At 46.9% G+C, this 24,072-nt stretch overlaps 1 protein-coding gene across 1 annotated transcript in view; it reads right to left on the bottom strand.

Annotated features, from left to right (window-relative positions):
- The window catches only part of CACNG3 (calcium voltage-gated channel auxiliary subunit gamma 3), a 101,279-nt gene that overhangs the window by 1,686 nt on the left and 75,521 nt on the right, over positions 1–24,072 (bottom strand). Inside the window, exons 2-3 of the mRNA XM_004373343.2 lie at positions 10,808–10,891; positions 4,612–4,752 (exon numbers count right to left, since the gene is read on the bottom strand). Coding sequence (XP_004373400.1) covers positions 4,612–4,752; positions 10,808–10,891 — 225 coding nt within the window. The remainder of the gene's footprint in view (positions 1–4,611; positions 4,753–10,807; positions 10,892–24,072) is intronic.

Raw genomic sequence — 24,072 nt, 5'->3', positions numbered from 1 at the left:
TCCAGGGGACATATATGGGTTTAGAGCTGCAGTTTGAGGAGCTAATGAACCCACGGGGAAGGGACAGTGGCTTTATCAAGTCTTTTTTATCTGCACGGGATAAAATAATGCTTTAGATCAGCTGCTGTTTCAGAATTAGGAATTGGGGGACACAGAGCTGTTGTTGTCCTCAGTGGGTAAGGGCTGCATACTTAGCTTCCCCAAGGGCCAACAGAATAGCATTGGAAATAGCTGCTCAGCCAACTGGAGAGAAATTGATTCCCTAGGGAGTGGTAAGAAGACACTGTAGAATCCGAGGGCCCAGGGGCTGTGCTCATCTCTGGCTACTTTTCTCACATTATTGCTCCAAAGGGAAAATGTCTCTTTGGGACCCTTTGCTTCAAGAGCCTCAGTCAGAGTTTTGTGCCAACAGTAACTCACGGAGGTTGGTATACCAGCTGATGTCTCCTTGCCTCCGAATTTAGGCTACCTGTAGGGTGGCACTAAATGGAGGCCGTTGTTCTTGACAGTTCCCAACACCAGTTGATAAATAACTATTTCCAGGAGTCTCCTGAGTCCACTTCCCATTCTCTTGATGTCCCAGACTCTTCCTGGGGATTCCAAAGATCTCCTCACAGTCCAGCAACTAAAGGTTGAATCTTGGCATAGCAGGGGTCACGGGATTCTGCTCTAGCTCTACCATTCTGATTGACTGGTGTGCATGCATTGTTGTTGGGTGCCCTTGAGTAGATTCTGACTCAAAAGATTACAACTCATTGTGACCCCATGTGACAGCGTAGAACTGCCCCATAGAGTTTTCTTGGCTGTAATCGTTATGGAAGCAGATCACCAGGTCTTTTCTCCTGTGGAGCGGCTGAGTGGATTCAAACCGCCAACCTTTTGGTGAGCAACCAAGCGCTTTAACCAGTGTGCCACCAGGGCTCTCTGCACATGCATTAAGGGTTACTGATATTTTGAAAATGACCCCTGACCATACACCATCTAGGACTTGCCCCTACAGCCAGGGTCTGGTTCATCCTTTTCTCGTCTTGGCATTACCCAGCGCAGGCATTCAGCAAGTGGGCTAAACCCAAAAACCCATCACTGGTGAGTCGACTCTGACTCATCATGACCCCAGAGGGCAGAGTAGAACCGTCCCACAGGGTTTCCAAGGAGCAGCTGGTGGATTTGAGCTGCTGACCTTTTCATTAGCAGCCAAACACTTAACCACTGTGCCACCAGGGCTCCTAGTGGGTGGGCAGTGGGTTCTAATTACAAGTTCAGAATATGGGGGCTGACATAGGCAGCCCTGTGTCAGGCTGCAGGAAACCACAGGATGAAAGACGGCTCATCTTCCTGGAGTGTCAATTTGGCTTGAAGATTAGTAGGTAAGACACATTCTTTTATATTAAAATGAACATGGATATAATAAGGAGGAGAAGGCAGAATTCACATGAATTTTTAAGTTTCAATGGGAGACCGACTTCAAAGACATTTCAGCTTGCTGAAGGCTATTTCTGGTCATGCCCCCTGACTCCCCAAGGGCATGTTTTCTCTCCCCTCTGCCAGCAGAGAAATCTCAGTGGCAAAGTTTGGGAAGTCCTGCTAGGAAGTCTTGCTTGAAAAAACAAAATTCTTCAAACAGAGGCTCAGATGCCAGACCGGGTTAAAGGAGGGAAGAATTCAAGTCAGCTACCATTTATTGTTGTTGGGTGCTGTCGAGTCAATTCCAACCCATAGCAACCCTATAGGACACAGTACAACTGCTCCATAGGGTTCCTAGGCTGTAATCTTTAGCTGCCATTTATAGGGGGCTTACTATGTGCTGATGAGCGCTGGTAGTGCAGTGGTTAACTGCGGGGCTGCTAACTGAAAGGTTAGCAGTTCGAATCCACAAGCTGCTCCTTGGAAACCCTCTGGGGCAGTTCTACCCTGTCCTATAAGGTTGCTATGAGTCGGAATCGACTCGACAACAGGTTTACCATGTACCAGGCACTGTGCAAAGTATTCATGTGCATCCTCTCAATTAATCATCACAACAAGCCCACTTTTTAAAAAATTACTCCCATTTTGCTGATAAAGAACCTGAGACACAGAGGAGATGAGTTACTTAGCACTCTACAGAGCTAGGAAATAGAGGTGGGATTGGAAGGCAGGACTGTCTCTTAGCCACAGGCAGATTTAGATTTCAGTAATAAGGGACTGATTTAGATTTCAAGAATAAGACGTGAGTGGGCAATTCCTTTCTCCCAGTCTCCAGACTGTAAGCTCTCTGAGGGAGGGACTAAGTTCTTATTCATCTTCTATGGCCCCAGCTCCTAGCCCAGAGCCTGACCCATATCAAGGGTGCAGTACAAATCTGTTGAATGAATGAATGAATTGGGTTGGCATGAAAATTAAATGGTGCAATATATGTAATAATAGCTACTATGTATTGAGCACTTCCTATGTGCCAGGCATGGTTCTAGGCATTTTATATATTTCAACTCATTTAATTCTCATAACAGCCTTAAGAGGTGGGGTCATTATTATCCCCATTTTTCAGATGAGGAAACCAAGGCACAGAGAGGTTAAGTGATTTTCCCAAGGTTGCACATCTAAGAAATAGTTGAGACAAGATTTGCACTGGGCAGCCTGTCTTCAGAGCCTAGACTCTGTGCTTGGCACATAAAGGGTTGTTAATTGCGTGCCCGAAACCACAGAACCTTAGTGTGGCTGAGCAAAAAGGAGCCTTAGAGGGTCTAAAGCCTCCAATCCTTTCACTTTACAGGTGGAAGAACTGAGGTTCTCAGGGTCTCTCAGGGATATCAGAGTGAAGGGTCTAGAGTCAGACTCCAAGCTTCTGTCTTCTTCTAAGTCTCTCTCCACTGCCCCAATTCTTCACAGTTTCCATGTGTCTAATCTACTTGCCATCCCTCATAATACCCCTTGTGAGAAGAAAGTTCCTAGTGACACACTCTTCCCTAACAATCCCCTTGGGAGACAAAATAATGATCCCTTCTTGTTATTAGAAAACTCTCATGTCAGCACAATACGTCATCCTCCAGGTCAATCAGAGCCCAGAGGTCTGGATACAGCCACTAGTGACTGGGATGTGCCTCAAAGCAAAACAAGTCCCTGAGATGGTCAGCTGTTACCATCTGTCCACAGATTATGACATAATTGCCGATAAACTGACCACAACGCCCCACGGCAAGATGGCGACTTGGTCTGTTGCTTGAGTTGGTTCCCAGGGACTTGGAGCTGGGTGGAGTCCAACTTCCTCATTTTATAGAAGGGAAACCAGAGTAGGGAAGAAACCTGAGCAAGGTCTCACAAGGAGCCAGGACACTTCTGAACTATATCGCTATTGCTTTTCCAATATTAGAACGTAGTGTTGTGCTTTCTGTGTACCTGGCATTCAGTCTCCTCACAACAACCCAAGGAAGGAGGCGGCTGTTGTTCTTGTTAGGTGCTGTCAAATTGATTCCGACTCATAGTGACCCTGTGTGACATAGTAGAACTGTCCCATAGGCTTTTCTAGTCTGTAATCTTTACGGGGGCAGATTGCCAGGTCTCTCTCCCACAAAGCTGCTGAGTAGGTTCAAATCGCCAATCTTTCGGTTAGCAGCCAGCTCTTAACTGTTTGCACCAAGTAGGTACTGTTATTATTTCCCATTTTATAGTCAAGTAAACCAAAGTATAAGGAGTTAGTAACATGCCCAAGGCTGCACAGGTGGAGCCAGGATTCAAACCCAGGAGGTCTGGCTGCAGCGCCAGCCTCTTACCCACCATTTTGACTCTCACTATTGTTCACATCCCAATAAATATGTTGCCATCATGATGCAGAATTTGAACGTTGCCGTCATGGTGCAGAATTTGAACGTCTTCACCAAACAGAGTTAAGCCCCTCCCTGCCCCTGCTGTGTCCTTTGCTTCTCTGAAGCTTTTCCTCCAGACTGCACTGACCTGCCTGAGAGGGGTTGGGAGAGACGGCAAAGACGTAAAAGCAGGGATGGCAACCCAGAGGAAAGAGAGGAAGATGAGAAAAGTAGAGAGGGGACAGAGATGAAGTGGAGAGGGAAGACAGACAACAGGACCCTCTTCTCAAAGACTGTCTCTCATCCCCCTTGCCACCCTGTGGGCTGCTATAGATTGTGAGGTCTTCCCTGAGAGCATCTGGGGCTGCTGGTCTTTACCTTGTTCCCAGAGGTGCTCTGAAAGACAGGAGGATCGGAGCACTTGAAAAGCTGTAAACAGTGGTTAACCAGCAAACACATGTCTCAAAGGGCCAGAGATAGTATATGAAATGTCCACGCGAACAGAAAGTTGGACCCCCTTTTAAACGTGGTATCTGCCTTTCAGGCTTCGTAGACACACACACCATACTGCCCACCTTCCTCATAAGTGCAAACATATTCTTGCCCATGCTCTTGTTAGCCAATCTGTCTCTCTCTCAATTTACCCTGCCACCCTGTCTCCTCCCCGTTCCCCTCACACCTCCTTTAGCTAGAGTTTCAGCATCTTTGGTTAGCACAACAGGTCAAACACTTTATTGCTCTTTCCCTGGAGGCAATAGCATGGCCTTGTCCGTGTGGCCCTGGCTTTGGATGGGTGTCTGTGCCCATCTTAGGGCTACAGCCAGATGCTCACCTGCAGAGACAAAAAAGATGCCCGCGCTGAGAATGACGTTGTGTCTGCTGCGGTGGAACTCACTGGCTGCCACGCAGAGCCCGCCGAAGAACAGCAGCGTGACGCTGAGGATGGGGAAGACGCTGGAGGCCCTCACAGCCCCTGCGGAGAGAAGGAGAAAGGGTTCTGCCTGCACCCCAGCCAGCCCGCAAGACCCACCCTCCCCGGCAGGGAGATGCCGAGGGGAAATCACACATAAGTAGAAGCACAGAGCCCACACTGGCCACTGACATGGTCCTGCCACCAGTGAGTTGCTCAGGGCCTGTGCGTACAAGGGCAGGGCTCAGGGTATGAGGCTCTGCAGTAGCTGTCTGGAAATTATTAATTTGTGTTATTGCACGCTTGGAACCCTGACTCACTGGGACCCCGCCTCCCACCACTTCCTCACCTCCACGCCTTCCCAGGTTGGGTTTTCAGCCACCCATCCCCCTGCCTATGCCCAGTGACCACTGCCACCTTCTGCTCTTGGCCAGGGCCTGGGCGTGGACACGGGAGAGTCAGGGTGGGGCCAAGCCCAGGACCCTGTGAGCATCTGTACTCATCCTGTGAGTATGCCCGCCCGTGCCCGAGCGAGTGTGACAAGAAATAGCAAGCAAAAATCACCATGACAGGTCAAGAGAGAGATGGCAGAAGAAAGGAAAAAGCTTTTTTCCCTGCTTTTCAAACAAGGGGCCAGGGATTTTCATTTTGCACTGGGCCCTTCAAATTATGTAGCCGGCCCCACATACAAGGACTCCCATCAGACCACATGCTGCTCATCAAAACACAGAATCTTTCCCCATACACACCTAGATTTGCATAATACGGAGTCTGACACACAATAGGAGTCTAATACCTATCATGGATTCAACTGTGTCCCCCCAAAATATGTGTTGGAATCCTATTCCTATACCTAGGAATATAATCCCATTTGGGAATAGAGCTTTTCTTTGTTACATTAATGAGGCCATTATCAGTATGTGATTGGGTACCATCGAGTAGATTCCAACTCATAGTGACCCTATAGGACAGGATAGAACTACCTATAGGGTTTCCTAGGCTGTAATCTTTACAGAAGCAGATCTCCAGGTATTCCCTCCCAGGGAGCCACTGGTGGGTTCGAACTACCGACCTTTCGGTTAGCAGCTCTATGCTTAACCATTGCACCACCAGGGCTCTTACAGGGTCGCTGTGAGTCAGAACCAACTCAGTGGCAAGAGGTTTTATATTAGTATAGGGTGTGCCTTCAGCCAATAACTTTTGAGATATAAAAGATGTAGGATGGGCACAGAAGCAAGGTAGGACAAATGGGGGAAGACAGACGCCACACAGAGATCTCCAAGCAATGCTGAGAAGAATGTCAGAGAAGCTCAGACAAAGGTTCTCCCCCAGAGGGGACAGAGAGAACCTTCCCCCAGAGCCAGAGCCCTGAATTCAGACTTCTAGCCTTCTAAACTGTGAGAAAATAAGTTTCTTTGTCTCATTAAGGCCACCCACCTGTGATATTTCTGTTTAACAGCACTAAAAAGCTAAGACAATACCTATCGAATAAGTCACTGAATGGACAAATGAATTTATTCATTCAACAAATATTTATTGAGCACCTACTAGATGCCAGGCTGGGTGCTGGGGATACAGCCTGAGGTTCCAGCCAAGATATTTAACAACCAAAGGGCACAGGCATTGTCCCCCAGAATGGACAGGACCATGGGCTGGAGTGGGGTCCCAAGGGCTTCTGCATTAACTCTTTAGTTACTGGATCATGGAGAGGACTGAAGTTTCTGATGGAGGAGCCCCAAAGAGAGGGCTTGTGTATTTGCAAACCAGTGTAAGAGTACTTCGGAGTCCCTGGGTGGTGCAAATGGTTAATGTGCTCAGCTGCTAACTGAAAGATTGGAGGTTCGAGTCACCCAGAGACACCTCAGAAGAAACGTATGGCAATTTACTTCCAAAAAACCAGTCATGGAAAACTCTACGGAGCACAGTTCTACTCTGACACACACGGGGTTGCCATGAGTCAGAGTCAACTTGAGGGCAACTGGTTTATAAGAGTATTTTACTATTTTAAAATCTGGTATGTCCAGGCCAAATACATCAGTTGAACTCAGCGATATGCAAACTACCTGGGGTCTCTGTCCTCTCGAAGAGTCCATTCTAGTAGAGACGACAGGCTGGACCAGTTGCCCTGCACCCCGACGCTGTGTGTTGTTCTGCTGATCTCGCTCTAGCTGATTCTATTTGCTCCTGCGGGCAGTGCTCAGACTCCAACGGCAAAGCTCTTTCCTCAAAGCCAGACTTCTTTTTTTTTTTTTCCTCAGCCTCATGAAAAAGTTTTCTGAGAGTTTAGTAACTGATTTAGCCAACGGGGAAGTACCTAGGAGGGATGCTGGAGGAGAGCTGGGGTGAGGGGTTGAGAGTACAGATTTATGAGATGGGGTGAAGTGGGGTCTACCCAAATTACCCTAATGGGGGGGGTCTGGGCAGACCAGGGTGCCAGATAACTGCTCTCTCTCCCACCCGTGCTGTGGTGGTGAAGTTTTGGGAGGCGCTTCAGGGAGCTCTGGTGGCGCAGTGATTTGGAGCTTGGCTGCTAACCAAAAGGTCTGCAGTTCAAATCCACCAGCCGCTGCTTGGAAACCCTATGGGGCAGTTCTACTCTGTCCTATAAAGTCGTTGTGAGTCGGCATGGACTCCTCCACAGCAATGGGTTCAAAGAGCCTAAAAATACCCTGAGGGGAGAAATGAAGCTTGGGGGAGGGAATCTAGCCGCCTTGGCTCCCTGGGGAGTCGTCGTCGGATCAGTCCGCGCCGCTGGCTTCCTGCCGGTTCAGTTACTCACTGCCCAGAAGTCCTCAGCCCAGGCTAGGCTTCTGACCCGCCCTGCCCTGCAGATCTCCGCTACCGTGTGGGCTAGCAGAAGGCAGGGCTGGCTCCGTGGCTCCTTTAGCCCCCACGTCTCCAGGGGGTGTGGTCACATGGGCCCAGCTAAAAGCATAGATAATTGATAACTTCTAAGTTATTTCCGTGTATGACCTGTAGATTTTCATTTGGACCCTTGGCCTGGGCTCTACAAATATTAGGGTTGGGTCTGCCTTTCGTCATTTCAAGCACCCATTTGGAACTTGTAAAGAAATCTTTCAAGTGCTTGTTTGAATTATGCATTGACAGAAAGTATTTGAATCTACAATGCAAAGAGTTTAATTGATTGAAAGAAAGTATGTCTTTTTTAAAATTATTTCAAAGGATGCTTAATCTCTGAAATACGAACATGATCGATCTAAACGTTTAAAGCCATTTAATTGTCTTGGTTATAAAAGTGTGTATTCAAATGGGTGGATCTGAGGCGTGTACACGTGGTTGCTTCCCACATGGTGTAGTGACCTTCTGCCAACCGATTCGTGGTCAGACCCCATCCGTCACCCCACAAAAGAGATAGGAACAGATCCTGTAAATCCTAACTACAGGTGTGGGCCACAGACAGGATATTTCTGCTGTCATCCTCTCCTAAGCCAGTTGGAGTCTACCCTGCATCTGTTTTAACCCAGCAGACATGTGGTGGCTTCAGACCAAAAAGGTTTTATTGTCTTCCTCCCCATTTCTCCTCCTCAAACTCTCTGGGACTAAGCTGGGGCTCTAGGGGCAGGAGCAGGAAAGCTTGTTGGCTTGTAATTCTGCCGCAGGCGTCAGAGCAGGGGTTTGACCAGTTCAAACTATTTCATGAGGAGTCTCTAGTCAATAACTCTTCTGCTACAGGTTGGAGCTGTAGTTCACCCCAAAGAGCACAGGAGAAAGAGGAAATGGTAGAAAAATCAATGGGACCTGGCAGCGGGCACATTAGCTGGGTCAGGAGACCTACAGAACATGCCCCTGGCCCTACATGGTTGGGTCAGGGACTCCAAAATTCCCAGCAGGAAATTTGTGTAGTCCTTAAGGCACTTCCTTAACCTAGCCTGATTCTGTGGTCGATAGTGAAGCGTAGGCGGAAGGTAGGATAGGGGTGAGGTGGAATGAAGGAGCCGAGGTACCCCCACCTTCCCAGACGGAAGACAAACATTGTGTTGGGAAAGCAATCGACCTCTCCAAAGAATGTATAATCAGCTTTACTTGTTGGGAAATAGAAGTCACAGTTCTGTTTAGTCTCCAACGGGCAAGCATCAAAACGTTTCATCAATGCAGAAAAGATAAACAAAGACAAACTATGGTCACTTTGGAAAAAACACCATTGGTGATGACTTTGAAATCATTCTTTTTTGAGGAAGTCCAAGTCATCTGTGCTATCGCCCAAATTCTGATCAAGCTTGGTTTATAAATGTGGTCTTTACCCCCTACACCAAATCTTTTTGAGCTGCTGGCGTGAGGGATTTGTACATTCGAGGGATGGATAAGAACTGAAGAGAGAAGTGGTATGTTCATGTTTAAAAAATTAGTTTAAAAATTACTGTTCCTTTCAAATTGACCTCACGCCACTTACATTGTTATGTGACTGTTGATGTTGTAGTTGTAAGTTGCCTTTGAGAAAGCTTTGACTCACGGTAACCTTATTTATAACAGAACAAAACATTGTCCGGTCCCATGCCATCCTCACAATCTTTGGTATATTTGAGCCCACTGTGGCGGCCACTGTATCAGTCCATCTCAAGGAGAGTTTTCCTTGTTTTTGCTGACCTTCTACTGTACCAACCATGATGTCCTTTTCTAGTGACTGGCCTTTCCTGATGATGTGTCCAAACCAAGCAAAGTTGAAGTCTGGGTTATGTGATTGTTGTTGTTAGGTGTTGTCGAGTGCATTTTGACTCCTACTGACCCCATGCAACAGAGCAGAACTGCCCCAGAGGGTTTCCCAGGCTGTAATCTCTATGGGAGGAGATCGCTGGGTCTTTTCTCCCACAGAGCGGCTGGTGAGTTCGAACCACCGACCTTTCAGTTAGCAGCCAAGTGCCTAACCACTGTACCACCAGGGCTCCTTGGGTTATAGAACCCACCCCCCCAGCCTGTCTGCAGACCAGCAGGCATGAGCCACCCAAGAGTAGCGCTAAAATGATTTTAATTTTAAAAACACTCTTGTGAGCTCTGAGTTACAAACAATATGAAGAGGATAATTTCTTTGAGTTTTAATTTATAATAGCAGTTTAAAAAGACTTACATTTAACACTCCCTAATATTAAATTAGTCAATGACTTAAAACTTTCCTTTTGAGTGAACTCGATGCACATTCTTTTTGAAGAAATAGCTTTTAAATCTGAAACAAAGTTCTTTCTGTATTTGGATCTATGTAAGGCCCATGTCTCCGTTTGGACTATAGGGTTGCTCTGAGTCAGAATCTACTCAACGGCAACGGTTTTATTTTGCGGGGGAGGGTTTGGTGCTAATCATATGCAACAAATAAAAGCTAAAATGTATTGCTTCATTACTATGTATTGGGCCCAGGGCTGAGTGTAATGTAATAAGCTCATCTAATTTTCATGAAGCTGTCAGATAACATTATAACCTTTACTTTGGACCCAAATGAAGATAGTTAAGAGAGAGAGAAGGAAAGTAACTTGCCTAAAATCTAACCCAGGGAGCAGGCAGTCAAAGCAGGGTAAAAGCCCAGGTTGACCAGATTCCAGAGCCCTTGCTTGAAGCCACCACACTCTACTGCCTCCCACATTCCACAGCTGTGGCAGTCCCATGCCATATCCAGGTTACTGATCTTGGGAAAGTTCTAAGGAGACAATGGCTCTGCCACAATACGATTAAAACTAAAGGGAAGTCCTAGAGGGAAATTTGGGATTAAATTTATTCTCCCAGGTCATGCCCCTTAGGACCTTGCCCATTAGCACCTCACCCATTAGCACTTTGTCCATTAGCACTTCAAATCAACCCTCTGAGGAAGGTGAAAACTTGTGTTCAAGTTGAAGAAAATTCCTTAGATTTCTCTCATGGAGACTAAAACAAACCTTTCCATTGTGACACTTTTTTTTCTTGGTTTTCATTTCTAGTTCACTGAAATTAAGGAGACCGAGATATCAGATGCTTGAATATCTCTGTCTAATAGCAAAGGTGACCCAAGCTCCCTTCCACTTACTCGTTTCTAGGGATGGGTACTGAGGAACCTCAAATTCAGAGGCACCTGGGTGATGGCAGCGTACCCTCCCTCACCCCACCCCAAGGGAGACCTGAGAAGCAGGGAACTTACTCAGTAAATATTCTGCTGTGTCCTGCTCGTAGTCAGCATCTTCAGGGAAGTGATCAATTTTCTTGCACACTCCTCGAAAAGCCCCTGTGGAAACAAATACGGTCCTGAGACCCCGGGCCCAATCTGGGTCCTCACCCCTACAATGAAGATCTTTTCCCTGGTTGTTGAGGTTGGAAATAGGTGGGCCCACCAGCTCCTTTCTCTAGGGCACAAAAAAGAGACTGGTAAAGGCCAGAAAACAGAAGACAGACTATCTGCTTCCTAGATCTTGTGTGATGGGATCTGCTTAGAAGGGTGAAGATCTATGAAGCATGAACACTCACTTTGAGGACCATCTTGTCTTATCTTCCCCTGCCCCCAATCAATAAAGGGAAAGGGAAAAGGAAGTAGAATTTAAGTATATTAATTTATCTTCCTATTTTACAGATGAGGAAACCGGGCATAAGCGTTTTTGTTTGAAGTAGACAAATAGAAGAGACCGAAGCTTTTTAGTGGTTACCAGTGGTGGGAGGGAAGGGAGAGTCATTGCTTAGGGGGCACTGAGATTCTGTGAACAGTGGTGAAATAATTTGGAAAAGGATAGTGGTGATGGTTGCACAACATGATGAATGTAATCAATGTCACTGAATTGTACCTGTAAAAATTGTTGAATTGGTAAATGTTTTGTTATATATATTTTACCACAATTTAAAAAAAAAAAAGAATTTTGCTTCAGATCACACAGGTAAGTGGTAGAGCCAGAATTCCAGCCAAGAGCTGCCTGAATCCTGAGTGCAGAGTCCTGGCATTCAAGAGTAGCCTCGTCTCTCCAGTAATGTTCATGTCTGACAATAGGACCCCCTTCTGTCTCTCCCCTCACCCAGGTCTTGGAAACCTTGTGGGGCAGTTCCACTCTGTCCTATAGGGTCGCTGTAAGTCGGATTCCACTCAATGGCAGTGGGTTTGGGCCTTTAAGAAAACAGTTGGCTGACCCCTGGTCGAAAGGTGTCTCTGTCCTGTGCAGTAGCACAAACATTGTGAGGGCAAAGTGGAAAGCAAAGAGAAGTTTGGGTCTTCCTGGGACTGGAGGACATAATCTAGGCTGGTGCTTCTAAAGCAGAAAATGTTGGGCTTCTAGGGCAAAGCTGGACCGCAGAAGGCTTTGTCTTTTTGTTTTCACCTGCGGTGCTTTGTTGTCTATTTCTGTTGCGTTTTTAAAAACTAAAGATGTTGCCGAAATTGAAAAATCAGAATATTTCACATGCAAACCTAGATTTTCAGTTTCTCTTTCAAAATGAGGAGCTCTGTCCCACATTTCCCTACGGCAACACTTCTCTACCGCGGAACATGAATGAGTCCCTTTAGACTGGTGTGAGCTCTCCATTGGGCCAATGTCCCCACCTGGCCCTACATTACTTGCTTGGCCCAGTCTTTGGGGTCATATTTAGGTATGAATTCTGTCTCAGCCACTTACTAGTGGTGGGACCGACAGCGAATTACCTCTCCAAACCTCGATTTCTTCGTCTACAGAATAGAGATAATAATAGTAACTTCATGGAGTTGTCACGAGGATTGATGGAGGCAGTGGGAGTTACAGCCTCAGCCAATATTCTAAGTACTTTATGCTTAACTCTTTTAATCAGGCAATGACGTAAAGCACTCAGTACGGTTCCTGGCACATAGTAAGAACTCAATAAATTGTAGCTATTACTACCGTTGCTTTGGGTAGCTATTTTAGGGCCAGAAGAGACACACTGGTGCCATGGTGAGATCAAGAAAGCAATATAAAAGGAAAGAGAATTAAGAATTTCCCCAAGGAAGACTCCACACTGAAAATGAAGCTGCTGGCACTACAAGTCACGTACTCATCACTTCACAAAGTGAACTTGGCCATTCATATAAGTACCATATTGCTATCTCCCAGAAATAACCACTGTTTAGCATTTCTGTATATTTCCTTCCAGGCGCCCACCTCCCCTCCCCCACCCCACCCCCGCTCTCACATTCAAATGGTTTAACAAAATTGGGATCATGCTGTTCTTCTCCTCACATTTTCTCATGAGTATTTCCCCATATCAATAAGTCTAAAAATACACAATGGGGTTGGATTTGCTCACAAACTGCAGAGGACAGAGCCGAGAGAGGTGAAAACATACACCCTGCAAGGACAAAGTCGGGACACACAGGAGAGCACCATCCTACAACAGCGTTAAGCTAAGGCACTGGGGCAGAGAGAGAGAGGCAGAAACCAGGAATGAGGCCAACCAGAAAGAGAATCAATGGTGGTGAGAGCCAGTGGTTACAGGTGAGAGGTGATTGGGACCTGAGATAGGCCAGGTATGAGAACTGGGCCATGATGATTGGTTGATTCAGGCTTTGTTCTGCCTACTCCTTCCTTCCTGCCTGCCTGCCTTCCTTCCTGCCTGCCTGCCTTCCTGCCTTCTGAAAAATGAGGAGCTCTGTCCCATATTTCCCTATGGCAACAATCCTCTACAGCAGAACATGAATGGTTCTTCCTTTTCTTCTTTCTTTGCGTTATCAAACACCCATTGTGTGCCCAGAGCTATTTTAGGTACTAGCGATTCACAGAGAAGATCCTGGTCCCCAGAACTGACATTCTAGCTGGGGAGACAGACTACAGACTAATATATAAGTGAGCATATAACTATGCTTTGAAGAAAACAAAGCAGGGTGAGGTGATGATGCCTGAGCACTGGGTGGGCCAGGTGGTCAGGGAAGGACTTCCTCAGGAGGGGACATTTGACGTAAGACCTGAATAAAGAGGAGTCAGCTACGGGACGATCCAAGGAAAGGGCTTTCCAGACAGAGGGAGCTGCAGTGCAGAGGTTCTGAAGTGGGAATGCGCCTGGTGAGTTTGAGGAAGAAGAGGGAGCCAGTGTGGGGGATGAGGGCTTGCCCTGGGTCCATCAACTGCCCTTCTAGCTGTTCCTTCAGCGCTAGGATTCTGGACTGTCTAGGAGGTTGAGTTGCACATGCACCACAGTCAGCTCCACCTCTTCCTTAGGGTTGGGGCAACCTGGAGGCAGACAGGGTTGGGGCAATCTAAAAGATCTGCATGGTCCTGAGTAGCTTCCAGAAGGCCAGGGGAGGCAGAAAAGTGGGGAGGAAGGCTGAAAAGTGGGATATTTATGTTTTTAACTCTTAAAGTCCTTGTCATATCTCTAGGAGAAGTGGGGCTAAAAGTAGTGCTTTGGAGTTATTTGAGCTGAGTGTGGGGCTCAGTATCTCCATTCTGGGTATTTCCTTTCAGATCTCATCAGTGTGGGCCACCAGCCTGGTCCCAAGGCCTACCAACACTCACCAAGTAGAGGTAAGGCTGCTTGGCTGTGAATTTTTACAAACAAGTCAGAGTCTTACATTCTGGAGAAAACATAGGCTGCCCCTTCACTAGACATGTGTTTGACCTCTAGAGAGGTAGTGTGGTATAGTTGTAGGAACACAAGCTTTGGAGTCACCAGACCTCAGTTCAAATCCCTGCTCCACCACTTACTAGCTGGATTACCTTGGGCGAGTTACTTAGCCTCCTGAGCCTTAATCTCCTCATCTGTAAAATGTAAGTAATCTCCAGATTGTTGGGAGTACCAAAAGAAATAATTACATTATACGTTGTTTATACAGATGTACACTGTGCCAGGCATGGGTTAAGGGTTTTTGAGGGTGGGGTGAGGAGCATGGGTTCTGAAGCCATGGGTTTGAACTCCAGCTCTGCTGTGTATTAGCTGCAAAACTTTGGACAAATTACTCAATCTGTGTGCCTCAGCTTCTTCATCTGTAAGCTAAAATATTACTCACCTCATATAACGATTAAGGAGCCTTGGTGGTGCAGTGGTTAAGCGGGTGGCTGCTAACTGAAAGGTTGGAGGATTGAACCCACCAGCCACTGTGCAGGAGAAAGATGTGGCAGTCTGTTTCTGTAAGGTTACAGCCTTGAAAACTGTGTGGGGAAGTTTTACTCTGTCCTATAGGGTTGCTATGAGTCGAAATGGGCTCGATGGCACACAACGATACAAAGATATATGCAAATCAGTAGAGTTAATATTTGTCAAGTGCAGAAGAGTGATGCTTGGCACATGGCATTATATAAACGAATGTTAATTCAATAAATACATTTATAGATACAGAAACTTAGGCATAACACTAAGATCAGCCTGACCCCAGAGTCTGAGCCCTTAACAAAATTACTCTGTATTGTTAGTAGTGCTGGGCACCAAGAAGATGGTTAATAGAAAGCAGCTATTAATGCCATTATTATCGCTAGTTTGGGAGTGGGAGTAAGAGAAAACCAGTAGGAAGTTACAGACCTTGTTCTCCTTTTTTCCATTCTCACATAGACCTATATACACATGGGCTGACCTATGTATGTGGGCGCATACACATGTAGGGGCAACCCAGGTGTGGAGCGCAAGGAACCATTACCCTCCAGAGGGAACAGACCTAGACCACCCTAGACCACTCTCTATGCAAAGTTTGGCCAAGGGCCAGACCCAGCTTTTCTGGGTCATCTTGAAGACAGCTCAACATTTAGTGCTTTTGGCCTCGAGTCAAGAAATATTGGGCCTGGAGCAGGGAAGCCTGGGGAAGTAAGACTGTCATTGAAGGCTCAATCGTTCTAAGTTGCTAGTCCTGAAGGGGAATCTTGAATTGGGGGCAACTGCTCCCAGGATGGAAACCCTGGTGGCGTGGTGGTTAAGTGCTACAGCTGCTAACCAAAAGGTCAGCAGTTTAAATCCACCAGGCGCTCCTTGGAAACTCTACGGGGCAGTTCTACTCTGTCCTATAGGGTCGGTATGAGTCGGAATTGACTCAGTGGCTACGGGTTTGGTTTTTTTTTTTTGGCTCCCAGGATGTCCCAGAAACAGGGCTCTTTCCTTTTCTACCAGCTACTTCTAGCTCTGATGGGAGGGGAGGTCATCAACCAAGTCTCTCAATGAGTCTTCCAGGAGGGACCCTCCACATCCACCTCCTGGGCCTGGGGCAGACTTGGTGGCTGTGGTTCCACTCATCCTAACAAAGAGACATTGCTTCTGAGCTGCCTCTGAACAATTACCACGTGCTCGGAGTGAGGGTGGATACTCTGAACCAGCCCACCCAGGCCAGCTTCAGTGCCCAGAACCTGCTCCAGTCCAGAAACAGCTTGGTACCCTTTACAGCCATGAGTCCAGCCCATGTAACCAAATTCCAGGCCCAAGAGCCCTGCTCAGAGCCCAAAACTAAGATCAACTGGAGACCAGGGCTCTGGGTCCAGCGACATAGGTCCCCTTTGTGATTAACTTGCCTAATCAGGAAAGGAGAACAAATATCAAGTTTGTTTATAGCCCAGGAGTACTGGATTAAAAAAGCAAAAGTAACCACCTGACTGTAAGAATGTTTGGGCTTCTGGTGTTATAGTAGCTCTTTTTATCTGAAGATAATGATCCAAACCCAAAACCAAACCCATTGCCGTTGAGTCAATTCTGACTCATAACAACCCTATAGGACAGAGTAGAACTGCCCCATAGCGTTTCCAAGGAGCAGCTGGTGGATTCAGACTGCCACCCTTTTGGTTAGCAGCCGTAGCTCTTAGCCACTGCACCACCAGGGCCCCAACTATGCACTAGGGTGAATAAAAAAGTTATCAGTGTCAATTTTGGGAGGCATCATTTTTCTAATAAAATCTCAGGATAGTCTGATAGGAAATCCTTTGCTTCCCATTTGACTTTCAGGGCAGGATCATAAAGTGGGTCATTTTTGCAAAAAAATATTTGACCACGTCATCAGTTTTCCCAAGGGCCTCTCATAATCCTTTGATGTTCAAGTGGTTTGATGTGCCTATCAAGTCATCGTTCTTGCTGATTTTCTCTTCTCCCATTGTAAGCTTGTCTCCCTCTGCCAGGCTCTCATTTGCCTGTGGTGTGCCAGCACTCCATCAACTTTCCAACACCCCTCCAACAACCCTTTCATAAAGTCCTGCATATTTTGCTAGATACGCAATCTCATTTTGCAATCGTTCTGCATTGTCTTGTCACATGTTGACAACAGCTGACAATTAGAGATAGGCTGCCAGACACAGATACCTCTATGAGCAGATCTGAAGCGTTATGTGGGGGGCGAGGGCGGTGCTGGAGAGTAGGGACTGGTTTTATAAATGGGCAGGTCATTAAGGAACATCACCATATGAAGACAGCGTTTGATTGTCCATGCAGCCTTGTGCATGCAGGGATTTGGGTAATGAATTCACAGATAATGAGGATCCTGAACTAAACTTGGTCTCTCTGAGCAAGATGAAGCACTTGGGATATATAGCAATTATGGATCACTGCTTCTAATAAGAGTTTTAGGAGTGAGAGAGTTAATGAGAAATTAGCATCCTCTTCTGATGTAACTGAACTTTGGTGGTGGACACCCTGACTCATTCTTTGGTTCAACGTATGTCTGCTGAGGTTCCTACTCTGTGTTAGCACTGTCTTGGGTACTTGGGATTTATCAGCAAACAAAACAGACTAGATTCTGGATCTCAAGTCTATTATATTCTATGAGGAGAGACCTGGATTAAACAAATAAATAAATGAAACAAATGTATCAGTAAAAAGAAAAGGGTGATTTCAGATAGTGATACCAGTACCAGTTGACCTTGAGTTGATTCCAACTCATGGAGACCCCATGTGTGTCAACATAGAACTGTGCTCCAGAGAGTTTTCAACAGCTGATTTTTCTGAAGTAGACCACCAGGACTTTCTTCCGACAGATAGTGATAATGTCATGAAAATAATACAACCTGGAGATTGACTGGAGGTAGGGGAGTGGTAGACATCATGAGACAGGATGGACAGGGAAGGCCTCTCTGAGAAGGTGGCTTAAATGACCAAAGGAAACCATGCATGGGAAGACTTGGGAAGAGCATTCGAGGAAGAATGTGCAAAGTTCCCGAGGAAGGATGAAACTGAACGCGTTTCAGGAACCAAAAGAAGTCCAGGGTAACTGGAGCAGAGAGACTGGAATAAGATCAGGTCCATGAATGGCAGGTACAGGGTCATGGAAGGCCTTACGGACCATGGTCAGAAGTTGGAAAGGCATGTGCTCCATGCTTTTGGAAGACTTTAAGCATATGAAAAACACAATTTGATTTAGAGTTTTAAAAGATGTCTTTTGGATGCTTGGGGCTTGCAGAGGGTCATGAATGGAAGTGCGTCTTCAAAGGAATCATTGCAAGCCACCTTGAGCCCTTTGAAGAAACATCTGTGGGGTGGGAGCATAACACTAGTTAAGCCAGACTTCAGCCACATCCATCCAGAAGGAGATGCCCAGTCAAGAGAGTGTCCTGACATATGACCAAGAATAAGGAATGTAATTAAGAGGAATGGGCTACTGGGCTACCTGTCCTGCTCTACACCCAATAAATAGGCCTGCTTTACTTCTGAAGCACTTGGTATTGAACATTTTGTTTGACCAGACCATTGGGTGAACTTGGGAGGTTTGGAGTAAAATGCTTTTCCTGGTCTTTATTTTAGTCAATTGAGGGATGACAGGAACACTAGCCCAGACCAGACCCCAGATCCCGGCCAGCGCCAGAGAACGGAGCCAATAGCCCAGCCAAGAGCCTGTCCATTCCAAAGATCATCCCCCAGCCTGGGCCAGAGGCTGGAGCCCAGCCTACCAGCCTAGAAGACAGGGCATCTTCTACTTCAACTTTGCAGCCCTGACACCTAGCACAGTACTTGGTATCTCATAGGCACTTGTGTAGGATTAACCAATTAGGCAGAATAATCATGTGCTTGGGGTACCAGCAAAACAGGGGAAGAAAGAGAGAGAATGAAAGAGAGTTGAAAATTATTTGATATTAAAAATATTTGATGTTTGTATTATTTGAAAAAATCAAAATTTGTTGCTCTTATTTGATAGCTTGCTATTATTATTTTAATGTTGGATTATCTATGAGGGTGGGATGATCACATGATCTTTTCAGATTTTAGAGCTTCTAAGAGTCTTCTTATTCCTGCACTAGTAGGCATTGAAAGAAGTCATGAACTCATTCCCTTTCCAGCTCATGGAGGTTTCTGTGGCTGTAGAGGGGCTCTGGGGAGAAGGTTAGGGGAGAACAAGGGCCATGTCTGGGGCCCCTTCATCTTTGCTGCTTTTACCTCCAGAGGTGCCTACAAAAGTTGGACCCACCTATGTAAGAATTACCTGGGTCACTATGAGTAGGAATCGACTCCATGGCATAAAACGTCAACAACAATTGTTAAATAGAAAAAAGATTCATTCCTGGAGCCCATACACCATGTGCTGAATTAGGGTCCCTGGGGGTGGAGCCCTAAGGACCTGTACTTTTAGCTCGTACCTCAGGGATTCTAATGCACAACAGAGTTTGAGAGCCATGCTCTGAGCTTCAGAAGGTTCTCTCACCTCTGTATCAAGGATACCTTCATAACCTTAGACAGCCGCTGGACACAGTGTGCTGCCATCACATCCAGAAAGGACTGACCTCTGTGAGTATTTGAGACCTTGGCTGGATAACAGGCAAGGTGGCTTTGGGGGTTTGAAGGTTTTGTCATTCCCTCTGAAAGGATGTGGGGCTGAGGCTTTAGGAGGCTTGCCTGAGGTCTTCCGTCATCTCGCCAGAAAGAGTCCTGAGTTCTTGACACTTGGTGAGTACAGAGTGGGCCCACCGCTTGGCCTTGGTCTGCACATCAAAGGTGCAAACAGACTTTGACATTGTTTCCAAATGAGGCTCCCTAGGCAGTCAGCGACACACCCACAGAACAACACGCCCACAGAACAGATGGACGCCATCATGTCTCTTTCAACCTAGGCCTCACTGCCGGCCCGCATGTAATTAGCCGATGATACTGTGATGTGTGGAGCTTGGGCATTCAAAAGGTTATTTTTATAAACTCTAGTTTGGCATGTTTTTTTATTTAAAAAATTAATCCAGAAGAGTAAAATTTGAAAAACCTGGAGTCTCTTGAACTCTGGAGAGACTGGGGCTCTGCCCCTTGTAAACTCCATAAATATGTGCCGTCCCAACCCACAAACCTGAGCCTGTGTCTGACTGTCTGCAGAGAGAGACAGTGATGTTTTGTGCTCCTCTGACTATGCTGACTCGAGAAAGGGGAGACAGAGGCCCCTGACCTGCTCCCATCCACCCGGGGCTGCTCATTTCAACCTTCACTGGTCAGCTCAGCCCGGCACTAACGGGCTTCCTGCCAAGCAAATCCATCCCAGCACTGACATTTATCCAGCGTCTTTTACTCTCTTCTAGTGATTAAGCATGGGCGGTTGCCACGGCAACCATTAACTGCACCTGACACCCAGGAATAGTTGCGCTGCTTTGAACCGACACCACAATGGGGTCTCGTTCTGCAAGGTAGACGGCCCGCTGCCTCCCTCTAGCTGCGCTGTCCCCCCTGTGTCTGAGACAGTGGCAGGGGCAGAGAAAGGGGCGGGGGTCTCTTCCCCCACATCCTCATTCTCCTTGCCCACTGAGCCACCAGAATCTTTGCGGATTGTGAAATGACGGTGGGTGTGGCAGGGCGTGCCTCTGGGTGCGGCTTGTCTGAGGGGAGGAGTGTGTGTGATGGGTGGGGTGAGGGTCGGGGGTGTACCTAGGGGGTTATCAGAGGTGGATGCAAATATATTTCTGAATAACAGAGGAAGTAGATGGGTCTGCGGTGCTCGTGTGTAGATGTGACTCTACGCAAGTTTGCTGGCGTGTGTGTGCTTGTGTTCATATGGGTGCGTGGCGTGCTCGTTCTTGTGTAGCACTTGGAATAAAACCATGGCCCGACAGCCCTCTGGAGTCCCTGGGCGGTGCAGACGGTTAATGCACACTGGGAGAAAGGCCTGGTAAGCGATCTACTTCTGAAACATCAGCCACTGAAAACCCTCCGGAGCACAGCTCTACTATGACATACATGGGGTCGCCCTGAGTCAGAGGAACTCCATGACAACTGGTTTCGCTGGTATAGGCCCTCTAGCATTTGGCCTCTCTACATCTCTCTGCTTCTACCTTTGTCCCACTCACCCCCTCATTCTGGATGATGCTCGGATCAGTGGTTCTCGAACTTTCACATGCAAACAAAGAATCTGGGCACCTTAAAATGCTGGTTCTACACCCGTAAGTCTGGGGCGGAGCCTCAGTGTCTGCCCTTTCTGAGATTTCTAACGAGCTCCCAGGTGAGGCTGCTGCTGCTGGTCCTCAGACCACGCTTCGAGCAGCCAGGCCTTGCCCAGTGGTTCTCAGTCCTGGCTGACCGCAGGATCCCGCCAGACCTGGGTCCCACCCCAGAGCAGTTGAACCAGAATTTCTGGTTGTGGGCCCAGGCATCAGTCTTCTTCAGAAGCTCCTCCAGTGATTCTAACATGCAGGTGGTTGAGAACCACAGCTCTGGGTGCACTGGCTTCCTTTCTGTTCCTCAGACACACCTTGTTTTATGGCTCCCAGGCCTTTGCATTTGCTGCTCTCGCTGCCTGGAACACTCCGTAGGAGTTGGCTCATTGTTAGCATTCAGGTCTCCACCTCCTTGAACACATCCAGTCACTGCCTTCATAAGAGTTTATAATTATAGGTGAGTATGCTAATGATCTGATTTATATTTATTGCCTTGTTTATTTTCTGATTTTTTTTCATGAGAATGTGAGCACCATAGCATCTCAGACATCTTCCACAATGCTTGGTACGTGTTGTCGCTGTTGTTCTCTTCCATTGAGTTGGCCCCCCAACTCAAGGTAGCACCATGCACAATAGAACAAACTGCTGCCCAGTCCTACACCATCCCCATGATCCGTTGCAGATTGGACTATTATGATCAGAGGGTTTGCCCGGCTGATTTTTGGAAGTAGATCACCAGGCCTGTTTTCCTAGTCTGTCTTAGTCTGGAAGATCCACTGAAACCTGTTCAGCATCATGGCAGCACGCAAGCCTCCACGGACAGATGGGTGGTGGCTGTGCATGTGATGCATTGGCTGGGAATCAAACTCAGGTCTCCCACATGGAGGGTGAGAATTTGCTCAGTAAGTATTTATTGAATGTCTGTCTGTTGTGTGTGGTGCATTTGAGGGAATCTAAAACAAGGTGTCTTCCCACTGGATAATGACAAAAATCCTTGACTTTGCCTGTGTAGCCCTGTGTGATCTGGCCCCTGCCAGTCTTCAGATTCCTCTTGTCAAACTCACCCTACATACGCTTTGTTTTTCTGTCCTGCCTCAGGGCCTTTGCACATGCACTTGCTCTGCCTCGTACGTCTCTCCATATCCATTCTTCATTTGATGAATTCCTTCTCATCCTTAAGATGTTACCATAAATTATGTTCTTGGGCTGATTCTGTCCAATTATTTGTTCCCATGAGACTTTGTGCTTCTGATCTATAGGGTCACTCTGAGTTGGAATCGACTTGATGGTAACGGGTTTTTTTAATTATAAATAATTAAATATGGCTTTAATTATATGTATATTTATTCCACTCTATTCTGAATTCTAAGGGAGCATTTCTGTCTTGCTCACTGCTGTCTTCCCAGTGCCTGGCACATAGAAAGCTGAATGATACAAAGATTGTTAAATAAACAAATGAACAAATAAAGGGGTGAGTATTGAGTGTTTCCTCCAGGTCTGTATTCTTCTCTAAGCTTCTTTCGTTGGCATCTCTTCACTGTCGGAGATCCTCCTTTTGTTCCAGAGCCTTCCTGAGGCCTGGACCCTCAGCTTGCCATTTTACCTCTTCCCTCTCCCATGAGTGTAGCTTTTTTGCTTGGGGTTTATGAGCCCAGCCCAGTCCTTACAGACTTGCATCTCTCCCCATGAGGAGGATGCTCAAGCTCACAGTATATTCACCACCACGGTCTTCTTCAGCTGGTAGTTCTGGCCTTAAGTCTGGAGACTAGAGTTAGAGGTCGTTACCTAGGCTGGTTCAGGAGCAGACGGCAGTGGCGAGAGATCAGGGCATGTTCCTCTCTGACGGGCAGGCAGGCCGAGGTCATTGGTAGGTACCAGGACTCTGGAGGAGACATCCGTTCTTTCTGCCTGAGAAGAATCCATTCTCCTTTCTTTTGGTAACAGTACCCTAATTGCACTGTAGACAATGACTTCCCCAATTCAGCCTGTGTTTTAGGGCTGATAACCCCATTCTCAGCTTCAGTAGTGGGCATGTGATTCAGTCATGGCCAATCAGAATTCCCAGTTGCCCTGACTATAGTGTTGGCTAACGGGTGGCCCACGACCTAGATTTGGCCAACCAGAGTGATTGGTGCGGGCATGGCAAGTGACCAGATTTGCTGGGTGAGCATAGTCCTGGAACCTTGGCTACAACTCTTGAGAAAGAAAAAATGTTCTTTTCTGTTGGGTTGCTAAGCTGGTGGGCTGGAACCAGAGCTGTCTGGGGCCACCTCTCAGACGGGAAAAGCTTGAGGGAGAAACCCACACAGAATGTGGAGCTAAGAGATGTTGACGGTGTGAATCTTGATGACATCATTTGAGCCCCTGGATCTTGCTACTCCTGGATCAGATAAGCCCCTGGCTAGTTCAGGTACGTAAGCCAATAACCCCTTTGCTGTTACACTGATGCTTAAGAGATGGGTTTCTGAGTGTCTTCACAAGTATAGGATCACTTTCTTGGAATAGCAGCGTCTACCATTTATTAAGCTCTAACTATATAATATTCACTAGTAATAATAACTAAAATCTTATTATGTGGAAAGCGCAGTTCTAAGCACTTTAGATCTAACCCAGTGAGGTGAGTACTATTATACCCATTTTATTAATGAGGAAACTGAGTCATGGAGAAGTAAGTAGCTTGTTCAAGATGACACATCCAGTATGTGGCAGATCCAGGATTCAAACCCAGATGTCTGTTTCCGTAGTCCTTGCATTTACCGCCATCCTACCCTGCCTCACCGTTTACTATACTTACTGTACTAAGTGTTTGACTCATATTATCCTATTTCATTCTTACACCATAATTCTGAAATAGATCAGATATGTAAGTTGAAACTCAGAGAGGTTAGCTCAGAATCTTGCTCAATTCACACACCTAGTGAGTGGCAGATTCAGAACCTAAGGCTTTCTGAGACTTGTTTCAAGTCTTCCAACAAGTGAGCACCTCAGCCAGGGAGAGTCCCGAGCCCCTGGCTCAGCAGTTCTTTCTGACTTCAAAGCCTGAGTGTTGTCCCCAGTGGCCAACCACGTAGTGATCCACTGAGCAGCCCCCTCCCAGGCCTTCACGGATCCCAGTTCCCACAGGGGTGTCTGTGGGCGTGAGAGTTCTCAGCCTTGTCACAGCCTCAGCCTCTTCCCT

Source organism: Trichechus manatus, unplaced genomic scaffold (assembly GCF_000243295.1).
Source record: "Trichechus manatus latirostris isolate Lorelei unplaced genomic scaffold, TriManLat1.0 scaffold00024, whole genome shotgun sequence".
Taxonomy (NCBI): domain Eukaryota; kingdom Metazoa; phylum Chordata; class Mammalia; order Sirenia; family Trichechidae; genus Trichechus; species Trichechus manatus.
The sequence above is the reverse complement of the archived record's forward strand: the minus strand, read 5'-3'. Positions and strand labels throughout refer to the sequence as shown.